At 32.6% G+C, this 25,418-nt stretch overlaps 1 protein-coding gene and 1 long non-coding RNA gene across 2 annotated transcripts; one reads left to right on the top strand and one right to left on the bottom strand.

The window, feature by feature from the left end:
• Positions 1-225: 225 nt before the first annotated feature.
• LOC115888718 (disks large homolog 5-like) lies at positions 226-20,538 on the top strand. The gene is given in 24 exon segments (XM_030908523.1): positions 226-407; positions 1,011-1,086; positions 1,145-1,257; positions 1,309-1,579; positions 1,735-1,954; positions 3,765-3,939; positions 4,082-4,363; positions 6,563-6,766; positions 6,817-6,961; positions 7,024-7,296; positions 9,208-9,485; positions 9,548-9,875; positions 10,010-10,348; positions 10,405-10,500; positions 10,503-10,668; positions 13,555-13,775; positions 13,831-14,066; positions 16,092-16,291; positions 16,409-16,677; positions 16,747-16,973; positions 17,272-17,476; positions 17,546-17,738; positions 18,627-18,848; positions 18,915-20,538. Coding segments are annotated over 23 exon segments (4,899 nt in total). The 5' UTR covers positions 226-407; positions 1,011-1,049; the 3' UTR covers positions 19,114-20,538.
• Positions 20,539-21,895: 1,357 nt separating this feature from the next.
• On the bottom strand, positions 21,896-24,370 carry LOC115888837. The gene is made up of 4 exons (XR_004051323.1): positions 24,267-24,370; positions 23,785-24,117; positions 22,853-22,954; positions 21,896-22,012 (listed from the first exon to the last, which is right to left on the bottom strand). It is a non-coding gene; the product is annotated as an uncharacterized LOC115888837 (long non-coding RNA).
• Positions 24,371-25,418: the final 1,048 nt, after the last annotated feature.

Here is a 25,418-nt window from a genome sequence, read left to right as displayed (position 1 = left end):
TAAAAACGTCTGTAATTACAGTTTTCTACAATTCTGGATAAAGAAACCTGTAAAAGAACTTTTGCAATTACAGTTTTCTACAATTTCGGATAAAGAAACCTGTAATAAATTTCTGTAATTACAGTTTTCTACTATTTTGAATAAAGAAACCTGTAAATTTTTTATTAATTTACAGTTTTCTACAATTAGTTTTTTCTTTTGTCAACGAATCTGACAATTCGTTTCCTTCTAACGTCAAACGTCATATGGGTTTCGTTTTTTTCGTAATCTTTTGCTAAAAAAGAAAAATATTTACAACAATGGCTGATTCCTAGAGCGAAAAGAAAGTTGTGGAGTGAATGTGTTTCGCGTGTGCGGTCGTGAAATACAAGGATGAGTTTGCCAGGCGAAAAAAGCCCCCGTATCAGGTAATTTTGCCAGCCGAAACTGTGGCTAACGTATTACGAATATTCTAAAAATATAATCCCGTCTGCCTTAATTTGTATGATAAAAGGAAATAGTGAAGTTGATGATGTTGTAAAGTATACGTAACACGGACTGTACTAATTAAATTTTAATTATTCTTTTGCAAAATATGGTAGAGAAAATAAATACTAATCGTAGTGATTTTGTTTGTAATTCCAATACAATGAATTCAAAGTTAATTTCAATTTGTACACGTACGAGACAAACAAATAATAGTTCAAAGTAAATAAGGAAAGAGTAGTATTCAGTTTTTGCTTTCCCTAATTTTTAAAAACCGTAGAAATATTAATTAAGGTCATATATTACCATTTTTTTTTAATTGAAACTTTTACTTTATATTCTAGAGATTTATTTAGTAACTCCGTAATATTTACACAATTTAATAATAATATTTCCCAGAACAATGAATAAACAACACTAAATTATTGTACTTTTTCTGTTAATGTAAATGTTCAGTTATTAATGTGTTGCAACTAGTTTTTTAACAGTTTAGAAATGCTAGTTTTTTAGAACAACTACACAATGTAACTGTATATATTTTACAGGTATTTTTAAGTATTTAATTTACTTAAAATTTATTGGAGATGGCTTCAAATAGCGACGGAGGCGCCGGCAGTAGCAGTAAGTCTCAAAAAATTGTTTTAACTTTTTTTCTACACAATCTTAAAATATTTTTAAGGTACATTGTCAAGAAATTTTGCTACCAGAGAATACGAAACCTATAAATCTCAATTCGACAAACCCAACAACGATCTGAACACTTCCAGACGAAGATGTGATCATGGATTAAACGTAACTATTTTTTTTTGATAAAAAATTACCTTTAAAATTTAAAAAATTTAGGACCTGGATTACTACAGAGAACAGCTCAGAGCAGTAATGAACCAACTAGAGGTCTCCAGCCAAGACTCAGCCTCACTAAGAAACAAATATGCCGAATTGATGTCCGAAAACAAACAGGTTCGAGACGAAAATCAAAGATTGCTCAAAGAGCTCACCGAGCACAATGGAAATGCTTCAGAGGCTCTTTTTATGTCTCACACCCAGGCATTATCCAAGCTGGAGGTGGCTCAAGATGAAAATGCAAGGTTATTGAAACAGTGTGAAGTTTTAGGTAAAAAAAATGTATTTCTTTGTCTACATACTTAGTTAGATAACACTGTTTATTTCAAGTATTGTTAGAGACACTTTTCTAATTCTCTGAAAAGTAAAAAGGAATTTTTTGTACTTGTTTGTTTGGACTACTATGTTTTATTTGTTTGTGTCTAGGACAAGAACGAGGTGCTGCTCAGAGAGATATTGCTGGATTGAGACAGCAATTGGGGAAAATGTTTAAGGATTATGCTAAATACAGGGAGGCTCATCAGAAGTTGCAGCAACAATTCGAGGATGCTGTGAATGTGTCGATTAAAGCGAATAAAGAAATCAAGAAATTGACTGACGAAAGAAATGCTACGATGGCTGAATATACCTTGGTGATGAGTGAAAGGTTGGTAGTTTAGTAATAATAATAATAATATTTTGTCTTTATTGAAATAAAAAAAAAGATTAGCAATATGTTACTTTTGGTAAGTAATTTTTATATTTCAAAATTTGGTATTTATTGACTTTTTTTACATTTTACAATTTTTTTACAAGTGAATTTAAAACGAATAGTTTATATAAACATACTTGTGTTCAGAAATTGGGGGCTTCCTTTTCAATATCAGGTTGTTAAAAGTGTTGGTCTCAGGAACATACAATAAAGTATATTTTATTTTTATCCTTTTATAAATAATTTATTTTTATCTCGAAAGAGAAGCAAAATACGAGAAAAGTCCACAAGTGGCGCACAACCTTTTCGCTAAAAATATTGTTTAGAGTCCCTTCCAGGACGCCACTGGATATATTTTTTATGTAATTAGGACTAAATTGGCCCTTTACGAACGTAAATACCACCAATTAATTTTTAAAAGTTTCACACCCTGTATATTGGAAAGGTGGCATTTTTTCTACCATCATCCCTTGAAGTTTGGCTACACCCCGTATATTTCAAGTATTGATAGACCTCTTCTAATACTCAGAAAAGTAAAAAAAAAATTGTACTTGTCCATTTGAACTACTTTTTTTTGTTTAGCAACATACTTAAATAACACTCTGTATATTTCAAGTATTCTTAGAGACCCTTTTCTAATTCTCTGGAAAGTAAAAAATGATTTGTACTGGTTCATTTGAACTACTTTTTTATGGCTACATATTTTTATGTTTCAAGTATCTTTTAAACCCTCTTCTAAGTCCAGAAATGAAAAAAGGGATTCTTTTACTTGTTCATTTGAACTACTTTTTTTATGGCTACATATTTTGTATGTTTTAAGTATCTTTTAAACCCTCTTCTAAGTCGAGAAATTAAAAAAGGGATTCTTGTACTTGTTCATTTGAACTACTTTTTTATGGCTACATATTTTGTATGTTTTAAGTATCTTTTAAACCCTCTTCTAAGTCCAGAAATGAAAAAAGGAATTCTTGTACTTGTTCATTTGAACTACTTTTTTATGGCTACATATTTTGTATGTTTCAAGTATCTTTTAAACCCTCTTCTAAGTCGAGAAATTAAAAAAGGGACTCTTGTACTTGTTCATTTGAACTACTTTTTTTATGGCTAGATATTTTGTATGTTTCAAGTATCTTTTAAACCCTCTTCTAAGTCGAGAAATTAAAAAAGGGATTCTTGTACTTGTTCATTTGAACTACTTTTTTGTATAGCTACATACTTAAATTACACTGTATATCTCAAGTATTGCCAGACCATTTTTTAAGTCTGAAAAGTGAAAAAGAATTTTTTATACTTGTTCAATTGAACTACTTTTTTGTTTGGCTGCATACTTTAATAACACGCTGTATATTAAACTATTTTTTTATTATATAAGTTTAGTGCATAATTCGGTACATAAATAAAATAAAAAAATCTGAGGGTTTTACTATTTATCAAGTATTTATAAATGTAAAAACCAGTTGGTTGATAATTTTTTTACAATTACATTCGTTATTACGGCGAAGGTGATATTTCTCTATGTAACTGCTATCTAAAACCTATGTTTATTTAATTCTTTAGCGACATTATATGAAAAAAAATCGACTCGTGATATTTCTAAATTTTAAATCCCTGTCACTCTGTCTTTAGTCTGCTATTATTTTTTATCTGTTTAGATAAAAATAATTAAAATAAATAATGCCTAACAGGAAATATGTTCTTAATCATAGTTTCAAGTAAAATTTGTATGTTTTTAAACTGGATTATACTTTATTTGTTTTTTTTTCAGGGATACTGTTCATAAAGAAATGGAAAAACTTAGCGACGACCTGTCTCAAGCTCTGAAAAAAATAAAAATACTGGATGCAGATAAAAAAGCTTTGCAAGAGGATAAAAGAGGGCTCAACTACCAGCTCGAATCGTTACGAAGGGAGATAGCTAGTGCATTACATGAGCGAGACAAGGTAGGACATACTTTTTTTGTTGGAAAGTTAAAATACATTTTAAGAAGCTGATTTTTTTAAGTGAAACTTTTTTACGCTTGTTGGGAGTAAAAAAGATTCGGTCGTATTGATTAATTATAAATTTTAAAATAATTTTTTTCAGGCCTTGAAGGAATGTAACGATCTGAGGGAGAAATTTGGCGAACTCGGGGCGGCTTCTGAGGACGGGCGGTTGTTATTGGGCGACCAAATGAAGAAGAGCAGAGGCAGACTGATGGACAACTTGGGCACCATCGGCGAAGACGGTCTCAGAAAGGAACACCACAGGGACGATTCGAGATCGATAGGCCAAAGACAGAGGCTGGACAATTTGGATCAAGCCAATCAGGAGCTGGAATCTCTAAGGAAAAGTCTGGATAAAGTGCAGACTGAACTTGCTGAAGCGGTAAGACTTCTGCTTATATTCATAATATGTAGTATTTCATTATATTATAAAGATACTAGCGTGTACCAGCGACTTCGTTCGCGTCGATTTAATCATTTGTAATAAATTAAATATTTTCTTACGCGTAAAAAATAGTTTTTTATGCGTAAAAAGTGTTTTTTCTGCGTAAAAAAGTTTTTTTAACAGAAACAAATAGTTTTTGACGCGTAAAAAATAGTTTTTTACGTGTAACAAATAGTTTTTATAAACGCAATTTTTTTTTTGGTAAAAAGTTTGACAGGTAAAATTAGTTTTTACGTGTAACAAATAGTTTTTAACACGTAATTTTTTTGCCTAACAAGAGTTTTTTACCAGAAACAATCTGTTGTTCAACAAGTTCTTGACGCGTAAAATTAGTTTTTTTCGTGTAACAAATAGTTTTTTACACGTAAAACTTTTTTTTTTTTCGGTAAAAGTTTTTTACCAGAAACCCAGAAACAATAAGTTTTTGACGCGTAAAAAATATTTTTTACGTGTAACAAATAATTTTTACACGTAAAAATATTTTTTTGCTTAAGAAAGTTTTTCTACCAGAAACAATAAGTTTTTGACGCGAAAAAATATTTTTTTACGTGTAACAAATATATTTTTACACGTAACAAATAGTTTTATATGCGTAAAAATATAGTTTTTTATGCGTAAAAAGTTTTTTTAACAGAAACAAATAGTTTTTGACGCCTAAAAATAGTTTTTACGTGTAACAAATAGTTTTTTAAACGTAAATTTTTTTTTTGGGTAAAAAGTTTGACAGGTAAAAATTAGTTTTTTACGTGTAACAAATAGTTTTTACACGTAATTTTTTTTTGCCTAACAAGAGTTTTTTACCAGAAACAATAAGTTCTTGACGCGTAAAATTAGTTTTTTCGTGTAACAAATAGTTTTTACACGTAAAAATTTTTTTTTGGGTAAAAAAGTTTTTTACCAGAAACCCAGAAACAATAGGTTTTTGACGCGTAAAATAATATTTTTTACGTGTAACAAATAATTTTTACACGTAAAAATATTTTTTTGCTTAAGAAAGTTTTTCTACCAGAAACAATAAGTTTTTGACGCGAAAAAAAAATAGTTTTTACGTGTAACAAATATATTTGTTCACGTAACAAATAGTTTTATACGCGTAAAAATAGTTCATTACTGTGTGTGGCCTTGGGCTTAGAATTCGAGTTTCGAAAAATCTCTTCTTATCGAACCTCTACACCCTAAAGTCAATCTGTTTTCCAAAAATCAGCTTTTTACGCCAAGCGCTTTAAGCAGTATCGTGATTAATCAATGACCAGATTTTTCACCCCTGTTATACAACACATGAACACCCTGTATACATTTTTAAAAAATCTTAAAATATGTAAAAAACAAAATAAAATATACTTGTTTAAGCGTTTTTTCTGAAACTTGACCGTTTTTTAAATAAAAAATATTGTAATATTTGAGGGGTGGTTTCACCCTCTTGGAACTGGAATTTCGAAAAATCCTTCTTATCGAACCTCTCTACACCCTAGAATCAACCTGTATGCCAAAATTGAGCTTCTTACGTTGAGTGGTTTGAGCAGGATCGTGATTAATCAGTATGTCAGTCACTTAAGGATTTTATATATTAGTATAGATACAAACACACCAAATCCTGTTTTTTAACTGAAAAAATAAAACAATTATATGGGTGAGCCATTTTGAGCCGCACCCGGTATATTCTGTGCTAGCATTAACGGAGTGAATCTCCATTTTCAACAAATTCAAGATTGTAAAATATCAGTAGTTTTTTTTAAAAATGTATAGCTCATAACACAATAGGGATAATAGGATAATTAAAAAATTAAATGTTAGGAATACATCTAAGATCACAGGAAAGTATTTTTTATCCAAAATACCCGTCCTATTTTTTCTACAGGGTGTTTTGAATTTATTCCAAAAAACGAAATTTTGATTTACCCCGGTATAAACCCACCTAACCGAAATATATAAGCCATTAAAATAATAAAAAATAATGAAAATTTATCTACGAACTAATACCATAATCATAAAATTCGGATTACAAATTCAAAAGTTATTAAACATCAAACTTAGTCAAAATTTTAGGGTGGCGGAATTTTGTACCGGCGAATTTATTATTAATTTGAAGTACTTGTTTAAATTATAATTAATTGGTGTTTAATTATGATCAAAAAGGTTCAAGAAGCTGAAGTATCGAAAGGCAGACGCGATTGGGCGTTCTCCGAACGAGACAAGATCGTTTTAGAAAGAGAAAGCATCAGAACTCTGTGCGATAACATGAGAAAAGAACGGGACAGAGCTGTTTCCGAACTTGCCGAATCTCTCAGAGAATCTGACGCCATCAAGAAACAAAGAAACGAACTTCTCAAAGAAAACAAAGTAAGTTTTGATTTAAAATTATGTTTTTTTTGTTTAATTTTTCTCTATAGGCTTTAAGGGAAGCATTGGAAGCTCAAATCGAAAGAGAAGGTAGATTGTCGCAATCGAACATAGAAGAGCAACACGCTTGCGGTCATACTGAAGTGATTCAGCTTGATTTGACCAGTTCGGACGAAGAAGCATTAGAATTTGCGGGTAAGCGTCTCATTAAAGCATTTTTTACATTTTGTTTAATTTTGGAAATTTAAAAATTTCAGGTGGTAAAGAGTTTCCTGGCGATGGCTCCGTATACGTAGCTTCCGTGGCTCCCGGTTCTTCAGCGATCGGTAAATTCTTCCCCCACGACAAAATCCTGAGGGTGAACGACGTGGATTGCAGCCAGGTGTCCTTGAGAATGGTCACGGAAGCCATCAGATCCAGTATGCCGGCCGCGCATGTCCTTGTGCGCAGAACCAGGTGCGCGAGGAACGAAATTGGTGCTACAGGGGAACAGGTCACTAAGTGGATTCACACCGCTCGTCTTGCACCAGGTAAAATACAAAAAAATGAGACCTTTGATCATATAAAACATCTAGAGAGATAATTTTGTTAATATCCTGTAACCAACATAAATCGAACGAAATATGACGTCATTTCAGGGTAGGTAGAATTAAAAGAACATTAGATCATCTATTACCTAGACGATGCAATTTTTAATGTATTCTGTAGCCAACATGTCCTATTATAACGGCATAACAGAGCAAGAAAACTATGTTTTTATTGCGCTTAAATTATTTTTTTAAATAAAATTTTCCAAATGTAACAAGTATGCGAACACGGTCTTGTAGCAGGTAAAATTCAAAAACCGAGAAGTTTGATCATGCAATACACCTAGACACTTAATTTTATCGAAAAATCCTGTAACCAACATAACTCCAACTATGCCGTCATTTCAGGGCAGGTAAATCATCATCTCTTACCTAGACAACGCAGTTTTCATCATTTTATCCTGTAGCCAACATAATGTCGTATTGTGACGTCACAACAGGGCAGGAAAAGTGTGTTTTTACGATGTTTTTTTTATTGAATATAGATAGAAAATTATAAAACATAGATGAAAGAATAAGAAAAGTTGTTTTTATTTGCATATAAACAGAATACGTATGTACAAAATAAAACCCGATCTTTGATCATGTAATACACCTAGACACTTTATTTTGTTAATATTCTGTAATCAACATAAATTGAACAAACTATGACATCATTTCAGGGCAGGTAATATTAATGAATAAATCATTACATCATCTATTACCCAGACAACGCAAGTTTCATTGTATTCTGTAGTCAAACCTAGACATTTAAATTTGTCAATATCCTATAACCAACGCAAATCGCATTATGATGTCATTGCAGGGCATGCGATCTCAAAAATATAACATTAGATCATATTTTACCTAGACAACGCAATTTTCATTGTATCCTATGACATCATTTCAGGGTAGGTAATATTAAAAAATAAATCATTACATCATCTATTACCTAGACAACGCAAGTTTCATTGTATTCTATAGTCAAACCTAGACATTTAATTTTGTCATTATCCTATAACCAACGTAAATCGAATTATGATGTCATTGCAGGGCATGAAATTTCAAAAATGTAACATTAGATAATCTCTTATCTAGACAACGCAATATTAGTTGTATCCTGTAGCCAACATAATGTCGTATTGTGACGTCACGACAGGGCAGGAAACTGTGTTTTAAAGATGTTTTTTTTTATTGAATATAGATAGAAAATTATAAAACATAGATGAAAGGATAAGAAAAGTTGTTTTTATTGCGTATAAAGAGAATATTTTTACAAAATAAATGTCGACACGGTCTTGCAGTAGGTGAAATCATGTAACACACCTAGACACTTAATTTTGTTAATATCCTGTAACCAACATCAATTGAACGAACTATGATATGATTTCAGGGCAGGTAATATTAAAAAATAAATCATTACATAGTCAAACCAACATTTAATTTTGTCAATATCCTATAACCAGCGTAAATCGTATTATGATGTCATTGCAGGTCATGAAATTTCAAAAATATAACATTAGATCATCTCTCACCTAGACAACGCAATTTTCATTGTATTCGGTAGCCAACATAATGTCGTATTATGACGTCACAACAGTACGGGAAAAGTATGTTTTAAGATGTTTTTTTTATTGCATATAGATAGAAAATTATATTAATAGATACATATTCTTACAATACACCAAGTGTCTCTAATAGAATACCTATCTCATTTACATAAGAATTAGTTATTGTTAAAGTCTCTGCCACAAGTTATAGAGGATTTCGAAAGATTGGATCCAAAAAATGACACAAAATACAGTGTACCTGTGAATTAAAATGGCAGAACTGTCATTGTCATGACAGGCTTAACAAATGTGGCTCTTATTACAGGCTGTCACGGTCTGTCACTGAAAATGGGCGTCTACATCAACCGCATCAGCGAAGGCAGCTTGGCCGCGACCGACAAAAGCCTGACCGTAGGCGATAGAGTGCTCAGAATCAACGACAAGTCCATGGACGACATCGAAAACGTCAGAGAAGCCATGCAGGTGCTCAACGACGAAAGCTCTGACGTCATCAACATCACCACCCTGAAGATGAGCTATCCGGAGTGTCCGAATGTTTTTACGCCAGTGAGGAGGAACAAAAAAGAGAACAGAAGCTCACAGGTAAAGTAACCATCAATTGACTTTGTTTTAAAATTCTAAAAATGCTAAAAAAAATATTATAGACTGAGGATTGGTTGAGTCAAGGCGACTACAAGTACAACAACCAAGAGAAGAACAGCAGTGCGTGGCTCAAAGAGAAATTCGAACTCATGAGGGTACCGTGGAGACACTCAAAGGAGGATAAAAAATACAGAAATAGCTCGCCGAATCCTATAGACTTCGGTCACGAACAGGCTATAGCCGAGTTGGACTCTGTCTTGGAGAGTTACCATCATAATACAATAAAAAGGTCTTCGGGAGGGGCAAAAAGACACCTGTCACAGCCAAAGGAGGAGAAAAATAATGGAGGAACTTGGCCTAAGGCTAGAGCTACAGCTGTACTAACTCCAGGTAAGAGAAAAATCGAAATAGAAATATATAGAGAGCCTCTCTCTCTCTAAGACTCATAATAATATCTCTGCAATTCAACTTCCGACACAGTATCTTTCCATATCTATGTACTTTGCATAAAATCAATATTCTAGGTGGGGGTACCGTAGTGACACGTACCAAAGAACGACCTCCTTTAAGTTTGCTCGCGCAACCAAAAGAAACACCCGATTACTATCGCAATTCCACGCCAATGCCGCTGTCTTTAGCGCCACAAAATTCGTCAACGTCCAACCGGCATTCGGTTTACAAAAGCGTGGACACGAGCCACCATTTCGGCATGGCCACTGACAGCTTCGAAATTGTCAAATGCGGTAACGGATCGTCCAACAGGCACAGCGCTAACATGAACTCGGGCAACAGTCTGGACATGCCCGTGCAAAGGCTGTACGAGAAAGAAACCTTGCCGTATTACAAGAAGAACAGTCGTTTAGGTAAGAAGAATCTTAAAGTGTCTAGAAGTTTTATGGTCTAAGGTTCTTTTTTCTAGGGATAGCAAAATATGGTTCAGACTCTGAAAGGGACAGTCTGATAAGCACCGATCTCGGTCCAACTCATTCGAGGGGTCCCAGTCAGTTGTTTGTACCAATAGGGTTCATTACCCCTACCATCCTCATCCTCATCCCCATATCAATCATTCTAGGGAGAGTTTCAGCTTTGAACCGTACCAACACAATCACAGTCCTTCGGTGGATACCGGTAGCAGAAGACCGCCCGATCTGCTTGAGACAGGGGGTACATTTCCGAGAAAGAGGTAACTTACATGGAGCAATGAGTACACGATCAGTTGTTTATGAGTTTTTTCATATTTTTTTATGAAAAAAAAACCATAAGTATAGTCTATAAAATGAATAACTTTGAATTTTGACCGTTATTTTTTACCAACATGGCAAATATAAAAACCATGTATATACATATCCAAAAAGTTACTGATATTCTTTAAAATGAGTGCCTGATCGAATCAGATAGGTAACTCTTTTTACTTTCGTAAAATAGAAAAGGAAAATAATAAAACAGGTGACAGTTCTTCCTCTTCTTGCAAAAATCAACGCAAAATGTCATAATTGACAAAAGTAAAATGTCATCAGCCTTTGACATTTCTAAATATCAAACCAATGCCGTCTCTAATAGAACAGCCTCGGAGCGAGATTTATGACGTCACGCTAGTTAGATACCACGGATTAATAAAAATGTTGTAGAATACACGGAAAACATAATTATTCCTCGTATTTTTGGTTTGTATTTTAAAAATGATATAGTTTACATGAAATATACATAATATACAGTTAATAAATACAATATATATACCTATTTATAGTAATAAATAATTTGACAAATAAACTATGAACCATACAAATGCATCAAATGTTTTACAATATACAAATAATGAATAGGTACATAAGATAATGGGTAATATGTAAAATATATTTTAAATTTTGGTTTTTGAAAATCGATCTAATTTAACAAAAATATTCAATATCTACTAATAGTGATGTATTATTATTTGTATTCACAAAATTTATATGTATATTTTGCAAGCATCAATGTTCGAAAAATTATATTTGCAAATAATACAATATCATAGAAAAAATGGCGATGGCTATGAAATAAAGATCGCTGTCATTTTATATGTAAAATTATTCTAAAATTTTTTGTTATAGCTAACGTTTATAGCCTTCATCAGTGTTATGTCATATGAAAAAAATAGTGTCGAATATAATCCTAAAAATTACATATACGAGGAATAATTATGTTTTCCATCATTCTACAACATAATTAATCCGTAGTATCTAACTAGCGTGACGTCATAAATCTCGCTCCGGGGCTGTTCTATTAGAGACGGCATCAGCATGGCCGCAAGTTGCTAACCTAATAAAATTAACACTAGAAAAGCCCGCGGGAACTCTCAAATTCAAAGTTATTCGTTTCACAGACTATACTAATATTCATCTAACAAATAATTTCTTCAATAGATCTACTTTCGTGACGTCATGCGTCATTGTATCGGGCCTTTATCCTCATGGGGGTTGTGGCTTACTTATTTTCTAAGGCATCTACATTCATATACAGGGTGGCCAGAACTGTTTTCCGGATACTTCGGTTAGATAAAAATAAGTAAAAAAGTTCGTATAAATGTTATGTCTTAAAATGCTTAGATTCAGAGATACAGGGTGTAGAAGTTTCATTTTTATTTCGATTTTTCCAAATAATTTCTGAAGTAACGTCAATATTTGGATGAAAATTGGTGTCTGGGAGTTTTTTGACATGAGAAATTTTATTTTGATGTCAATATGACCTATTTGTAGGGGGCGCCACCTACATGTGTTTTAACTGTTTTGAAGAGTAATAACTTCTCGTCCGTACCTGTATAAAACTACAGGAGTGAAAAAATATACATTTTTGTGATTTTTTACGTAAAAAATGTCTCTTGGTAAAAGTCGCTAAGAGGAACCGTTCTCAAGATATTTAGAATGGAAATAGTCAATACATGTCATTATTGACAAAAAATAAACATGTTGAGTAGATAGTAATTTAACCGGTGTAGCCCTCTACAAGTAGGAGTCATATCGACATCAAAATCAAAATTCTTATGTCAAAAAACTTCCAGACACTAATTTTCATCCAAATATTCACATTACTTCAGTAATTATTTGGAAAAAATCGGAATAAAAATGAAATATCTACAGCCTGTATCTCCGAAACTAAGTATTTTAGGACATACATTTATACAAACTTTTTTACTTATTTTTAACTGCAGAATATGCTACCAAAGTTTCCGGAATACACTTCGGACCACCCTGTATAGCTAAATTTATGGTGATACTTTATTTTCTGGTAGGTATCTATTCTATCCATCTAGTGTTTATGAGGATTTATCCAATGGATTTTGGGTTAAAATTGATCTTTTATTGAAATTGTTGTGCTATTCAGCTCTAGTTCACGAGTTCTTTCATCTTTATGTCGTGGAAAATTATTCTTAAATACTAATAATGCTGAAATAAACATATACAAACTATGCATTAATCCGCCTGCTTTCGTGACGTCATACGTCGTTGTATCAGGCCTTTATCTTTACGGAGGTTGTGGTTTACTTATTTTATAAGGTAGTATATACATACATTCATACTAATCTAGATTTATAGTAATACTTTATTTTCTGGTAATTGTTTCTATCTTTGTGGCGTTTTAATGTACCATACTATCGAAAAAAACGGCGTAAAGGACGGCTGGGAATAACAATCGATGATTATTTTAGCGAGGTCAAACTCTAGACATTGGTTCTCTACAGTTGGCCAACAGAAGGTTGTAATTTATTTTTATATTGAGAAAAAATATTTCTATCTAATGCTCTAATGTATTTCCTATTAATGTGGATACTTTTTTTTGATCGATTTTCTTTGTGTTCTTTTATCTCTATGTCTTGAAAAAAATGATCCTTAAATACTAATATTAACATAAACACAATATATCAGCTATACAATAAACTTGACTAATTTCGTGACGTATACAGCGTTGCAACATGTCTTTATCATCACGAGGATCATGCTAATACTGAACTAATATAAAATATAACTGTAATGTAACAATATTTTTCTTTTATTTGTAATAAAAATGTCTAAATAAATCTTTACGCCTGTAGGGAACAGAGATTTCGCGTACCTTCCAACCCTAGTGTTACTTCCAAGGTGAGTACCGGAAGTATAGAAAGAGGAAGCTCGGAAAGGGGTAGTCCCATGCCGATTTTTCACGTGGAGGTCCTCAGTAGTCCCGGGGACCACTCCTCCCAAGTGAACGGGCCCAAAGACTACTGTCCGTGGGGACACAAACCTCTGCCTGGCGAGCTACGGAGAGTTCATATAGGTAAATTCGAATATACAGGGTGTTTTATAAAATATTAATGTTTCTTCTTCATCAGATAAATCCAACGAACCTTTGGGCATCCAAATCGCTGATACCGGCGGTATTTTCGTGTCGACTGTTACCGAGGGTAGTCTGGCTAGTAGGGTGGGGCTACAGATCGGCGACCAGCTGTTGGAAGTGTGCGGAATCAACATGCGCAACGCCACCTACAATTTGGCAGCGAACGTACTGAGACAGTGCGGAAATTCCATTACTATGCTGGTCCAGTACAGTCCTGATAAATACCACGAGGTAAAAATAACTTAAAAATAGTTTTTTTTTAATTCAACCAAACCCATATATTTTTTAAAGTGTCAAATTTGACAGATATGCCAAGTACAGGCTATTTTTAAACATATACCAAACAGATACGACGATCGCAAAACAATTTCCGATGCACGTCATCAACTTTGAGTGACAAGCGATGGCGACAGCGCTGCCAGATTGTGATGGATTTATGGGATGAATCTTACAATATATTTATTATATCATTTTTTAAAGATTTTTACGTTTTATTTTTAAATTAATAACTAATATTTTAGTAATTAATTGATTTATTTGTTTTATAGCTTATTTTACTTATTATAGTACGAGAGCTAGCAGCGTCGGAAAAACAAGTATTTTAAGCCGTCTGGCTCTTTGATATATCTTTTACTATGCTCTCTAGAACCAAGGATACTATAGAGATAAGGATAGTTCGATTCCTATCTTCCTGCACTGCCAGTTTTTTTTACGTCATCTACTGACCGAGTTGAAGTTGGCGCTAAAGATTTTAAACAGTGACAGTTATTTTTGCATTTGACGGACGAGCGCACAGTGCGTTGGAAAATAAATTTAGCGGGACAAAAGCGTTTGGTTAGAAATAAGCCAAAAAATGTGTACTGATAAGAAGAAATAGTAGACATTCCAATTGATACAAAAATGCATGAATATTCTTTGTATTTCGATACATTTTTATCAACCAAATTTGGTCCTTTTCTGCTCAGCAAGGCAGAGATCATACGAAAACAAAATATTTACAAGTCCTTATACATTTTATTAGAAAGCCAAATTATGTTGAAGATTGCCAAAGGTATGTACTTTTCTACTGTACGTATATTATTTGTTAAAATCCTTTGTGCCTTTGTTCTACAGATATCAAATTTTCACTTTTTTTTCAAATATCGATATATTGAATGATGTAGATCTTTTGAGTTACCAATAGTTACCAACACAGGTAGTCACAGTAACAGGGAGTTCAAGCTTAACAGGTGAATGCCCAAAAAGATTCATTTCAATCAGATAGTATAAAAACAAAACAACTCCATCAAAAGGCACTGAGTTTAAAAAATTGTCTTAGATACTTACTATTTATGAATTTACAATTACCGAGTGTTAAAATTAAAATTAAAATATCTATCTTATTTATTATTTTCAAAATAAAATATATTTTTTTAAAATAAATTATAGAGGGTGTCACAAGATTACAAATTAATTAAAAAAAAACTGCTAAAGAGTTTTTTGATTTCATAATTTTATGTATTTGGTAATAGTTTACAATACGGTTTTTGTGTATTATGTACGAATAATATCATAGTTTTATTATCTTGTAATATCTTGTTAATAAATTAAGTTGTTAATAAATAAATAAATTTAACCATATAGTTGCTATATATTAGACCATTTGCTACGTTCTTAGATTTTAAGTCCCAAACATTGCTCTTGAGATTTTGTCCCGCTAGAATAACCATCCGCCGCACTGTGGAGCTCTGGTCAGCGCGTGACGTAGCATTCTACGGCGACTACGACAGCGGCGATTTGACGCGATCGAACAGTCCTTTAGAATATATACAGTCCTTGCTCTAGAACAGCATGCGACCCGTCTGGCTGCCGGTAAACGTTGCGTCCTCTACTGCGCATTGAAAGAAGATCCTATATTTTTATTAGTCTTTTAAATTCTAGTATTGAATATTAATCGAACATGTCTCCATAGCGCAGTGCGTAGAGTTTCCGACCACGAACCGATGATTCAGAGTTCGAATCCGGGTCAGGGCAAAGAAAAAAAAATATTCAATACTAGAATTTATAGGACTAAATTAATAAAAAATATAGCATCTTCTTTCGATGCGCAGTAGTAAACGCAACGGTATCGGCAGCCAGACGGGCCGCATGCTGTTCCAGAGAGCATAGTAAAAGATATATGAAAGAGCCAGACGTCTTAAAATACTTTCTCGAAAACGTTGCTAGCTCTTAGACTATTACATATTGGCAAAAACTATTTATTATATGTGTATTTAGGTGGGTGGTGGTACCGAATCTCTCTCTGGTACTTCTTCGAACGAAGACGACGAAGATGAAGACGACGAGGAGGGTGAGGGTGATGCCACGCCCTGTAATTCGCCCAAAGAAGTGAGAAAAAGTTCCTCCCTGCAAAACAAGCCTTCTTCGTTGATTGTGATGCAAAGACAGGCCGGAGTACCGAACATAGGAAGCCCCAGGTAAATTATTTGCACGCCCTGTATATAGAAAGCTTTTTGCCAATGAATTGTACAATTTAAAATATGTTTGCCATCTGTAAACAAGACTTTAAAAGTTATTTTTGATAATGGTTACAGAGGAACAGTGGAGGAACCCAGATATCTCTGCATAGAAACGTTGAAAACGTCAAATTTGGGAATTTCTTTGGTGGGAGGCAACGCAGCTGGTATATTCATTCACTCAGTCCAACCTGACTCCTTGGCCTATCACGCTGGTCTCAGAACAGGAGATCAGATCTTGGAATACAACGGTAGCGACCTCAGATCGGCTACAGCAGAGGAAGCAGCGTATGAACTGGCTAAACCAGCCGATAAAGTGACAGTTCTGGCACATTACAGAATCGAAAGTAAGAAAAATATCATACGATCATTATTTTAGATGTATATTGTGTAAAATGTTTTTTGGGGATTTACAGAATACAACGAAATCAAGGATAAACCTGGTGACAGTCTCTACGTTCGATGCTGTTTTGACAGAGGCGGTAATGACGTCACTGAACCTCCTCAACTGTCCTTTTGTAAGGACGACGTGCTCTACGTGGATAACACGATGTTCAATGGCGTTCCTGGACAGTGGCGTGCATGGAAGCTTGATGGCGAGGGGCACAGACAGCAATGTGGCGTCATACCCAGCAAATACAAGGTTTGCATAAAATTGTCTTAAGCCTAAACATAAATATCATACCAAAAAAAACTGTTAGTCATGTGATTAAGCTTGACTAAAGTTATTATTTACATGAACAAAACTCACGTCCTTAACAGCACTTAAGGGACATAAAGGGCCATTCCTACCGCTTTCCCGTTCGAAATATTCTAATGAGGTTGCGATGAGTTTTTTGCAACGGCTGCTAAGCTGCTTCGGCATCTTGTACACTTCGCACTACAAGCGGTTTTAAAAACAACCATTTTCGACTACAAAGTCTAGTCTGATATTATTATAGGTTGAAGAGGAAATGTTACTGCGCAGAGGAGCCGGAGACGCTCTGGAAGGTCGTACCGCCACCACGGCTCGAAGGAGCTTCTTCCGACGAAAAAAGCACCAAAGAGGAGGCAGTGGCTCCTCTGGATTAGGCTCTTCCAGCTCAAGGGACTCCAGAGAACTGGCAGCCTTCTGCAATCTCACCCCTGGATGGATCTCTGATAGTGGTACATATTTAAATATTATTTTTTAGATAGAATTTTTGAAATATATTGAATATTTGTTGTTAATTTCAGGTTCTCTCCACGAAGATCTATCCCAGATGTCGTACCAGCGCGTCGAAAGGCTGCAGTTTCCAGAATTTCGACCGGTTTTAGTCCTGGGACCGTTAGCTGAATGCGTTGCTGATAAATTAGTCAGTGATTTCCCGGAAAAATTCCAAAGAGCCACTACTGAAGCCAGGAGATGCACTCAAGCCCAACTAGACCGGTATGAATATCTATATTTCCTTCATTATCTATGATTTCAACCAATATACACATCGTCATAAAGAAAGTAGTTCAAATGAACAAGTGTCAAAATTTACTTTTTTCACTTTTGAAAGAATTAGAAGCAGGTTTAACAATATTTTAAATATACAGGGCGTTATGTCAATGTGTAGCCAAACTTTAGGGGGTAATCGAACCAATGCTTTCTTTTCAATATACAGGATGCCAAACTTTTAAAAATAAATCGTTTTTTCGTAAATATCTTAATCTTTAACTGGTTTTCTTGATTTTGCGCAGATGTATTGATTGTAGGAAGAGGCTAAAATTTAACCCGAATTAGATTAAGGTTATTATGCCCAGCGGCGTCCCGGAAGGCACTTTAACCAAAATATTTTGAGGAAAAAATGTGCGCTACTCACAATCTTTTTTTCTATGGATTTTTTCGTGTGTCGCTTCTACACAAGCTTGACATCCTGTATATTGAGAATGAAGTATTTCTCGACCTATGCTTATATGAACTTTCTGTCTTAAACTCACTCAAAAAACACTTCCTACAATTTGGCTACGTTCAATAACACCCTGTATGCAGTTTTAATAAGAGTAGTTCAAATGAACAAGTACCAAAAATCTTTCACAAATTAATAATTAATATACTACTGTGAAAAAAAACAACACAAAAGATTATGAAGATTTTTACGAAAAAACATTTGCTTTTAAAAGTTTGACACCCTATATATTGAAAATGAAGCATTTCATGGCCTTTTTTATAAGAATAAACTGAAAGAACCGCTTCCTGAAGTTTGGCTGCGTTAAATAACACCCTGTATGCAGTTTTAATAAAAGTAGCTCAAATGAACAAGTTCCAAAAATCATTTTTTTTACTTTTCAGAGAATTAGAAGAGGGTCTGATCATTGAATATCGCAGAAGGGGGTCATGTTTCGAATGTATTACAGTCCACGCCATCAAAGCAGTCAGCAATGCTCGTTTACACTGCATGTTAGACTACTCTATAGCCAGCGTCCAGCGCTTGAGAAGGCAGCAAATCAATCCGGTGGTCTTGCTCATCAAATTCAAGAGTACCAAACAAATCAAAGAGGTCAAAGACGCACGGTATGTATTTTTCAACCGTAGATATACAGGGTAGTTAGTATCTCTTAAAAACGCTGTTAATTTCAGATACAGCATGGACAAATTGTCCGGCAAAGCTGCGAAAGAGATGTTCGAGCACGGTCACAAACTAGAGGCGGAATATCGACATCTAGTGACAGCTGTTGTCTCAGCTGGTGCCAACGTTGCCCACGTCTGTGCCCAAGTCAAGGCCGCCGTCGATGCAGAGCATAGAAAAAGTCAATGGATACCCGTGGCTAATCACTAGAGAAAGAACTCTCAACAAGAAATCTCATCACTTCTTAGACCATTAAATGTGCTAGACACGGTCATCGTTAAAAAATCTGTAACCAACATAAATAAAGACGTGTCTAGCGACTTTATGGTCTAAGGTAAGTACGATTTAAATATTTTTAGACGACTTTAACTTTTGTATTGTATAAATTCCAAGAATATTTATTTATTTATTTTTAACCGATACAACTAACGAAAAAATGTTTTAACGAAAAAAAGGTGAGCTCGACTAACCTAAAAGTTTCCAAGTTATTGATAGAAAAAATCTCATGTGTTTAATACTATTACTATTATTAATGTTGTGAAATTTTGATACCAAATTTTTTAGACCTATTTACTATGCATTATATTGATATTTATTTATATTATTTTATACTAATTTTATATATCGGATCTATTATGGAGATGCGTTGTTTTAGTGTTTTTTAGAGCATCTTTCAATCTCGACATTTAATATTATAAAAAAAATTGACTTTATTGTTATAGCGTCTTAATTTTAGAGTGAAATATTCTGTACAGTGGTGTAGTTATTTTTTATTTTGCTAATTTATATATGAATATGTAAATTAGATTGAAGATTAAATTATATATTATTTTATATGAAGTTGGATGCTGCGCCACTGTATGTAGGATAAAAGGATAAAATAGAGAAAAGATATTTAAAGAATTTTTAATACTAAAGAATTATATTGAACCGTTTGATAATATCCCATTGAATCGAGGGTCTTCCAATTATATAAAAACGTTACAAGATGCAAAAATGTTATTGTTAACAAATAATATTTTTTGCCTTGGTTATATTGCCCAATTTTTCCAATTTTTTTAGAAAATTATAATAAAAATACTCTGAATCTCATGTAATTTTGATTTTTTTTATCCATTGACAAATAAAAGATATACAAATATTTTAAGTTTGTTTTAAAGTTAAAAAATCATTTTCTCATGTGTGTTAGATCTGATTGTTACAATTTATTATTTTTACGCAATGTATTCACAGTACTACACCGAAAAAATCTGCTGTATATTTATACAGGATGTCCAACTGTTCTGAACCTATTTTTAAAATGTAAGTTATCATTGATGTGGAGGTTTTTGCAGAACACATTTTGATCATCCTGTATATTTCTTATTTCATGTAAATATTGATTACTATATTTTTGTCATAAAATGTATTCCACATATAAGCAATTATGTTCATTTTTTTAGTTGTCAATGGTTTATCAATACCTACTTTTTTTTCTCGCTGTGTATATACAGTATATATAAAGTTTTTAGTCTCAAGAATTATTTTTTTATTGTAGTTTATCAGATACGTGTTACGCACCCAGGTGGTTGTATATTATTTTTCATTTTCTGTGATTATTCTTATTATTTTTTTTTGTAATGGCAATCTCTAAACAATAAAATATATATCTATTTGTAGGCAGTTTATTTTTAATTTACCCTCAGTGTCCCCTGTATATTATAATTATTAATATACTTTTTATATTATTCTTGTTAATAAAATATCATATGTTAATAAATAATAATTAATAATAAATGAGTTTTACTGAACCAAAATATGCATATTAGAAATACTGTCTAATCCTGAACAAAAAGAAAAAGTCATTTAATTATCACAAAAATTATATATTCTAATAATAAACAACTTAAAATTTTAAATCAGGTTGTTCTGGAATAGACAGTATTTTTATATAAAATAATACTAATGATTACCTCTTCGCACTTATGTACTCCTGATACAAATCCGGGAAAATACAGCTTTAACAAAGATTAAACGAACATTTTTAATCCTTGCCCAAAATCACTGATTTCTATCAGGAGCACATAAGTGTGAAGAGGTGAGGAGTAAATTAAGTACCAATATTTTTAACAACTCGCTCTTATGCACTCCTGATACAAACCCGAGTAATTCAATTTTTGTCAAAGAGCGCACGAAAATTTTTAAAACTGATCGAAAATTGCCGATTTTAATCAGGAACGCATAAGGGTGAAGAGGTAAGGAGCTAATTGAGTACCACATGTAAATATAGCATCGATCAACGATATTTCTGCTATCTCTAGCACTTCGAACTCGTTTCCAAACTTCAACCCTTAATATCTCGGAAACTATAAGGGTTAGAGAGGAACGGAACTCGGCATTCCATTCGCCTTTTCAACCCCTCTATAAGGGTGCATAATTAGGATCGGAGACAAAAAATTTTTGGCGAAAAATGAGGTAAGGGGTTAACCTTCCCTCATTTATCCTCAAAAATTTTTTTTGTCTCCGATCGCGCCCCAAATTTGCACCCTTATAGAGGGTTGAAAGGCGAATCGAATGCCGAGATCCGTTCCTCTCTAACCCTTATAGTTTAGAAGTTATGGCCGTTTTTCGAAAAAATCTAACTCATTCTAACTCGTTGGTCTAGTACTCTAGTTTTTCACCTAGTCGAATTATTTTGACCAACTTTTGTTAAAAATCTGACCATACTGAGAATAAATGAGAGCGAGGATTTAAAAATTAGTAGCAACATGTATTTATATGTGCTCTTTTAATATAAATAATTTTCTACTATATTGTATTTACCTCCTCGCTCTCATATTATATATTCCTGATACAAAACTTAGATTTTCTCAACCTGACATAAACTGTACAAAAATTTTTAAACGTCAAAATCACCGATTTCTATCGGGAGCATATAAGAATGAAGAGGTAAGGAGATATGTATTAAAGATATAAAACCCATGTGTGGAAATAAAAAAGTATTGTAACTAATTATCTTTATTTATAATACAAAACGTACAAAAATAAAATACAATATATACAAGGTGTATCAAAAAAGATGCACGTAGTGGACCTGGATCATGGTGCGATGTAGATGGAAACTTCTGCACTGAAAAGAATACAAAAATAATATTAGTACGTTAGCATTATACAGTATGATCGAATAAAAACGGCGTCAGCGATGGCTATGAAATAAAGATCGCTGTCATTTCATATGTAAATTTATATGGGAAATGTCATCGATCGTCATTTCCAAACCAACTGGACGCCGTTTTTATTCGATCAAACGGTATTATTATAGCGTATGATCGAATAAAAACGGCGTCAGCGATGGCTATGAAATGAAGATCGCTGTCATTTTATACGGGAAATGTCATCGATCGTCATTTCCAAGCCAACTGGACCCGTTTTTTTTATTACATATATAAAATCTGTTTCTTACAATATGATCGAAAAAAAAACGGCGTCAGCGATAGCTATGAAATGAAGATTACTGTCATTTTGTATACAAAATTATATGAGGAATGTCATCGATTGTCATTTCCGTACCAACTGGATGCCGTTTTTTTCGATCATACGGTATATTTTTATTATTTTTTGTAGCCTCACGGCTATTTATTTATTACCTATTATTTTGAATACCAATGGAATATAAACTAATTTAAGTTGTATATACAGTGTGATCAAATGAAAAAGGACGTCATAGCAGGCATATAGAAATACTTCCCAAAATAAAGAAATTTTCATTTCTAAACCAATCTTGACGCTGTTTTTCGATCGTATACTACCGTATGATAAAAAACAGCATTAAGTTGGCTTGGAAAAGACCATCGATATAATTATGCATATAAAAATACCACGATCTACATTTCCAAGCCAATTTTAACGCCGTATGATACCATGTAATCACAAAAAAACTGATAGTAAACGAAATAAATTTATTACTTACTTTACCATTTCTGTGTCTTATTTAAGATTTTCTCTAATGAGGATCTTTGGCTGGTTGATTACGTGGTGCTGTCTCAGGAATGTTTGCTTTTCATATTTCTAGCTATAAAAAATGTTTTGCTATAGTAAATATAACATAAAATCCAGAAATACCTGCTTTTAACCATGTAAATAAGTTATTACTTTGATATTTAAAAAATTATCAAAGTAATAACTTATTAACATGGTTAAATGGGCTATTTTTCTATTAAAAACTAAGTTAAGGAATAAACAACAATGAATTAAAAAGTTTTTTTAATTCAAAGTAGCTACATAATGTATTGACATTTCTCCCTAAGCTATAGGCAACTCAAAATACACCAAAAATATTTTTCTTAAAATAATTTTAAATAAATATTAATATAGCTAAAATTAGAAATATCTAGGGTTTGTTTTATATTTACTATAACACAAGTAAAAATTTACAGCTTATACTGTGATCATTTGATTAATATTTCAACAATATATATACACACACAATGGACAGTTGAAGAATTTTTGGTCGAAGAAATTTTATCTAAGACATTTACTGATACATAAAGTAAAATGTTCACACGGAGTAAGAAGGAATCTAAATAATTCAAATAGTGAAATTAATATATTAATAACCCACGTAAGGAGTTCATGAAACCAAAAGTGAATCTTGATTGGCCTGAACTTGAGCTGTTTTAGAAAGTACACTTTAAAGCACAACTCATTTTAATACTAAAGACAAAATTAATCTGAGAAGTTTTGAACTTCACAAAAAAAATTCCCACACATCCAAATGGAAAATTGTTTTTAATATCTACATGAAGTAGAACTTTACTCTCGTTAAATTAATACTGATACTAACATTGAGTTTTCTAAAGAAATTTGTGAGTTATATTTAAGTAATTTTATTGTAATACTCACTTGATATATTTAAGTGCTTTATTTAACACTCCAGAACGATGCAAAGAAGCAAATTATGTACAAAAACCAGTTGTCTTAGTAAGAATTGTCTCTTCCCATGCATTTACATTTTGTACGAGGAGAAAACAGTCTGTTCTTCCTCAGCTGACCTAAGTTGAATTGTAGCATAAGGTATTTTACTATTGTCACATTTAAGACATTTTCTTTCCACTATAGACCCTTCATTTTCTTTTGTCTCGACATCAAGCTCCTTCAAATCTTCCTTTATCTCTCGTACATGATGGGAATTAAGGTGTACCGTATAAAGTACTGTACTGTTCTCGTCTCTTAACACTAAAATATTAATAATATCTATAAATAAAGCTCAGGAAACATGTAATATACACTCAAATTGTACTATTTCGAACAAGTGCTTTCATAACTACTTTCAATGCCCTTAAGAGCGGTAATGTTGAACCGCAGTCTGAACAAAAATTACCTACCTTTTCAAACAAAGACAACATAATTTGGAGGTATTCATTTTATTAATTTACGTTTTAAAAATTAACTAAAAACATTGAAAAATTTCCAAACATTTCGTATTTTCTTAGGTTAAAATAAAATATAGTGTAAAATTTCACACAGAGATGGCGTTAATTCAACACTTTTCGGGCTCTAAAAATTACAGAATTCTATAAATTGATTTTAATTTTCCAAATAAACTTCAGTTACTAATTAATAGATGTCGCAAAAGTATTTTTTATTACAGAAACCTGTAACACATTGGAAAAGATTAGTCTATTTCTCGATAGGTGTCGCCACAATCTAACAAACTACAGGAATCATTAGTAGTTTAAGTTTGGCAACCGTCTTATAGATGGCGCCACGAGTTTTAAATTGACTTTAGTTTGAGAAATTGCTTATAGAGGACGCCACAAGTCTCAAAATTTATTTAGTTCAATAATTTGCCAACAGTTGGCGCCACAATATATTTAAATTTACTATGTTTTATTTCTTTTTTGCTGAATTTATTTAAATTCAGTTTTAAAATCGTGCAGAAAAAATAAAACCATCTTTTTTTCATAAAATTATATTATATCACTTTGCACTATTATATACATATGTAGTTGTAGTATTAATTTAGCTTAATTTCTTGAACTGTAATATTTCATAAATTATGTAGAGATTCATAGGAATGCAGTTTAGTTTAAATAATAGACATTATATCTATGTCATATTATATTTTTTTCCAAATATTTTAGTTACAAAAACGTTTAAATTGTGGTTGAAACGTTTTTTTAATTAAAATATTTGGAAAAATATAATAAGACATAGATATAATGGCTATTATTTAAACTGAACTGCATTCCCAAAAATCTCTGCATAATTTGTCAAATATGTAGTTATATAGAACGATATATAACACTACATTTTAGTTCATAATTCTCCACTATAGTGTTTTATATAATATTTCGACACCTAGCTATAGTACTCTTTATGCAAGGTGTATTTTAAAAATACATTTAAAAAATCAACATGTTATTTTGGCGAATCTCCAAAAGAAATTAAATTTTTTTTATATATAAATGATGACATAGAGATAAAAAAAATGTCTTAGTTAATAAATTTGAATCACCCTTGTATACTTATGAACA

Source organism: Sitophilus oryzae, unplaced genomic scaffold (genome assembly GCF_002938485.1).
Source record: "Sitophilus oryzae breed Bouriz unplaced genomic scaffold, Soryzae_2.0 scaffold_808_pilon_pilon, whole genome shotgun sequence".
Lineage (NCBI taxonomy): Eukaryota > Metazoa > Arthropoda > Insecta > Coleoptera > Curculionidae > Sitophilus > Sitophilus oryzae.
The sequence above is the reverse complement of the archived record's forward strand: the minus strand, read 5'-3'. Positions and strand labels throughout refer to the sequence as shown.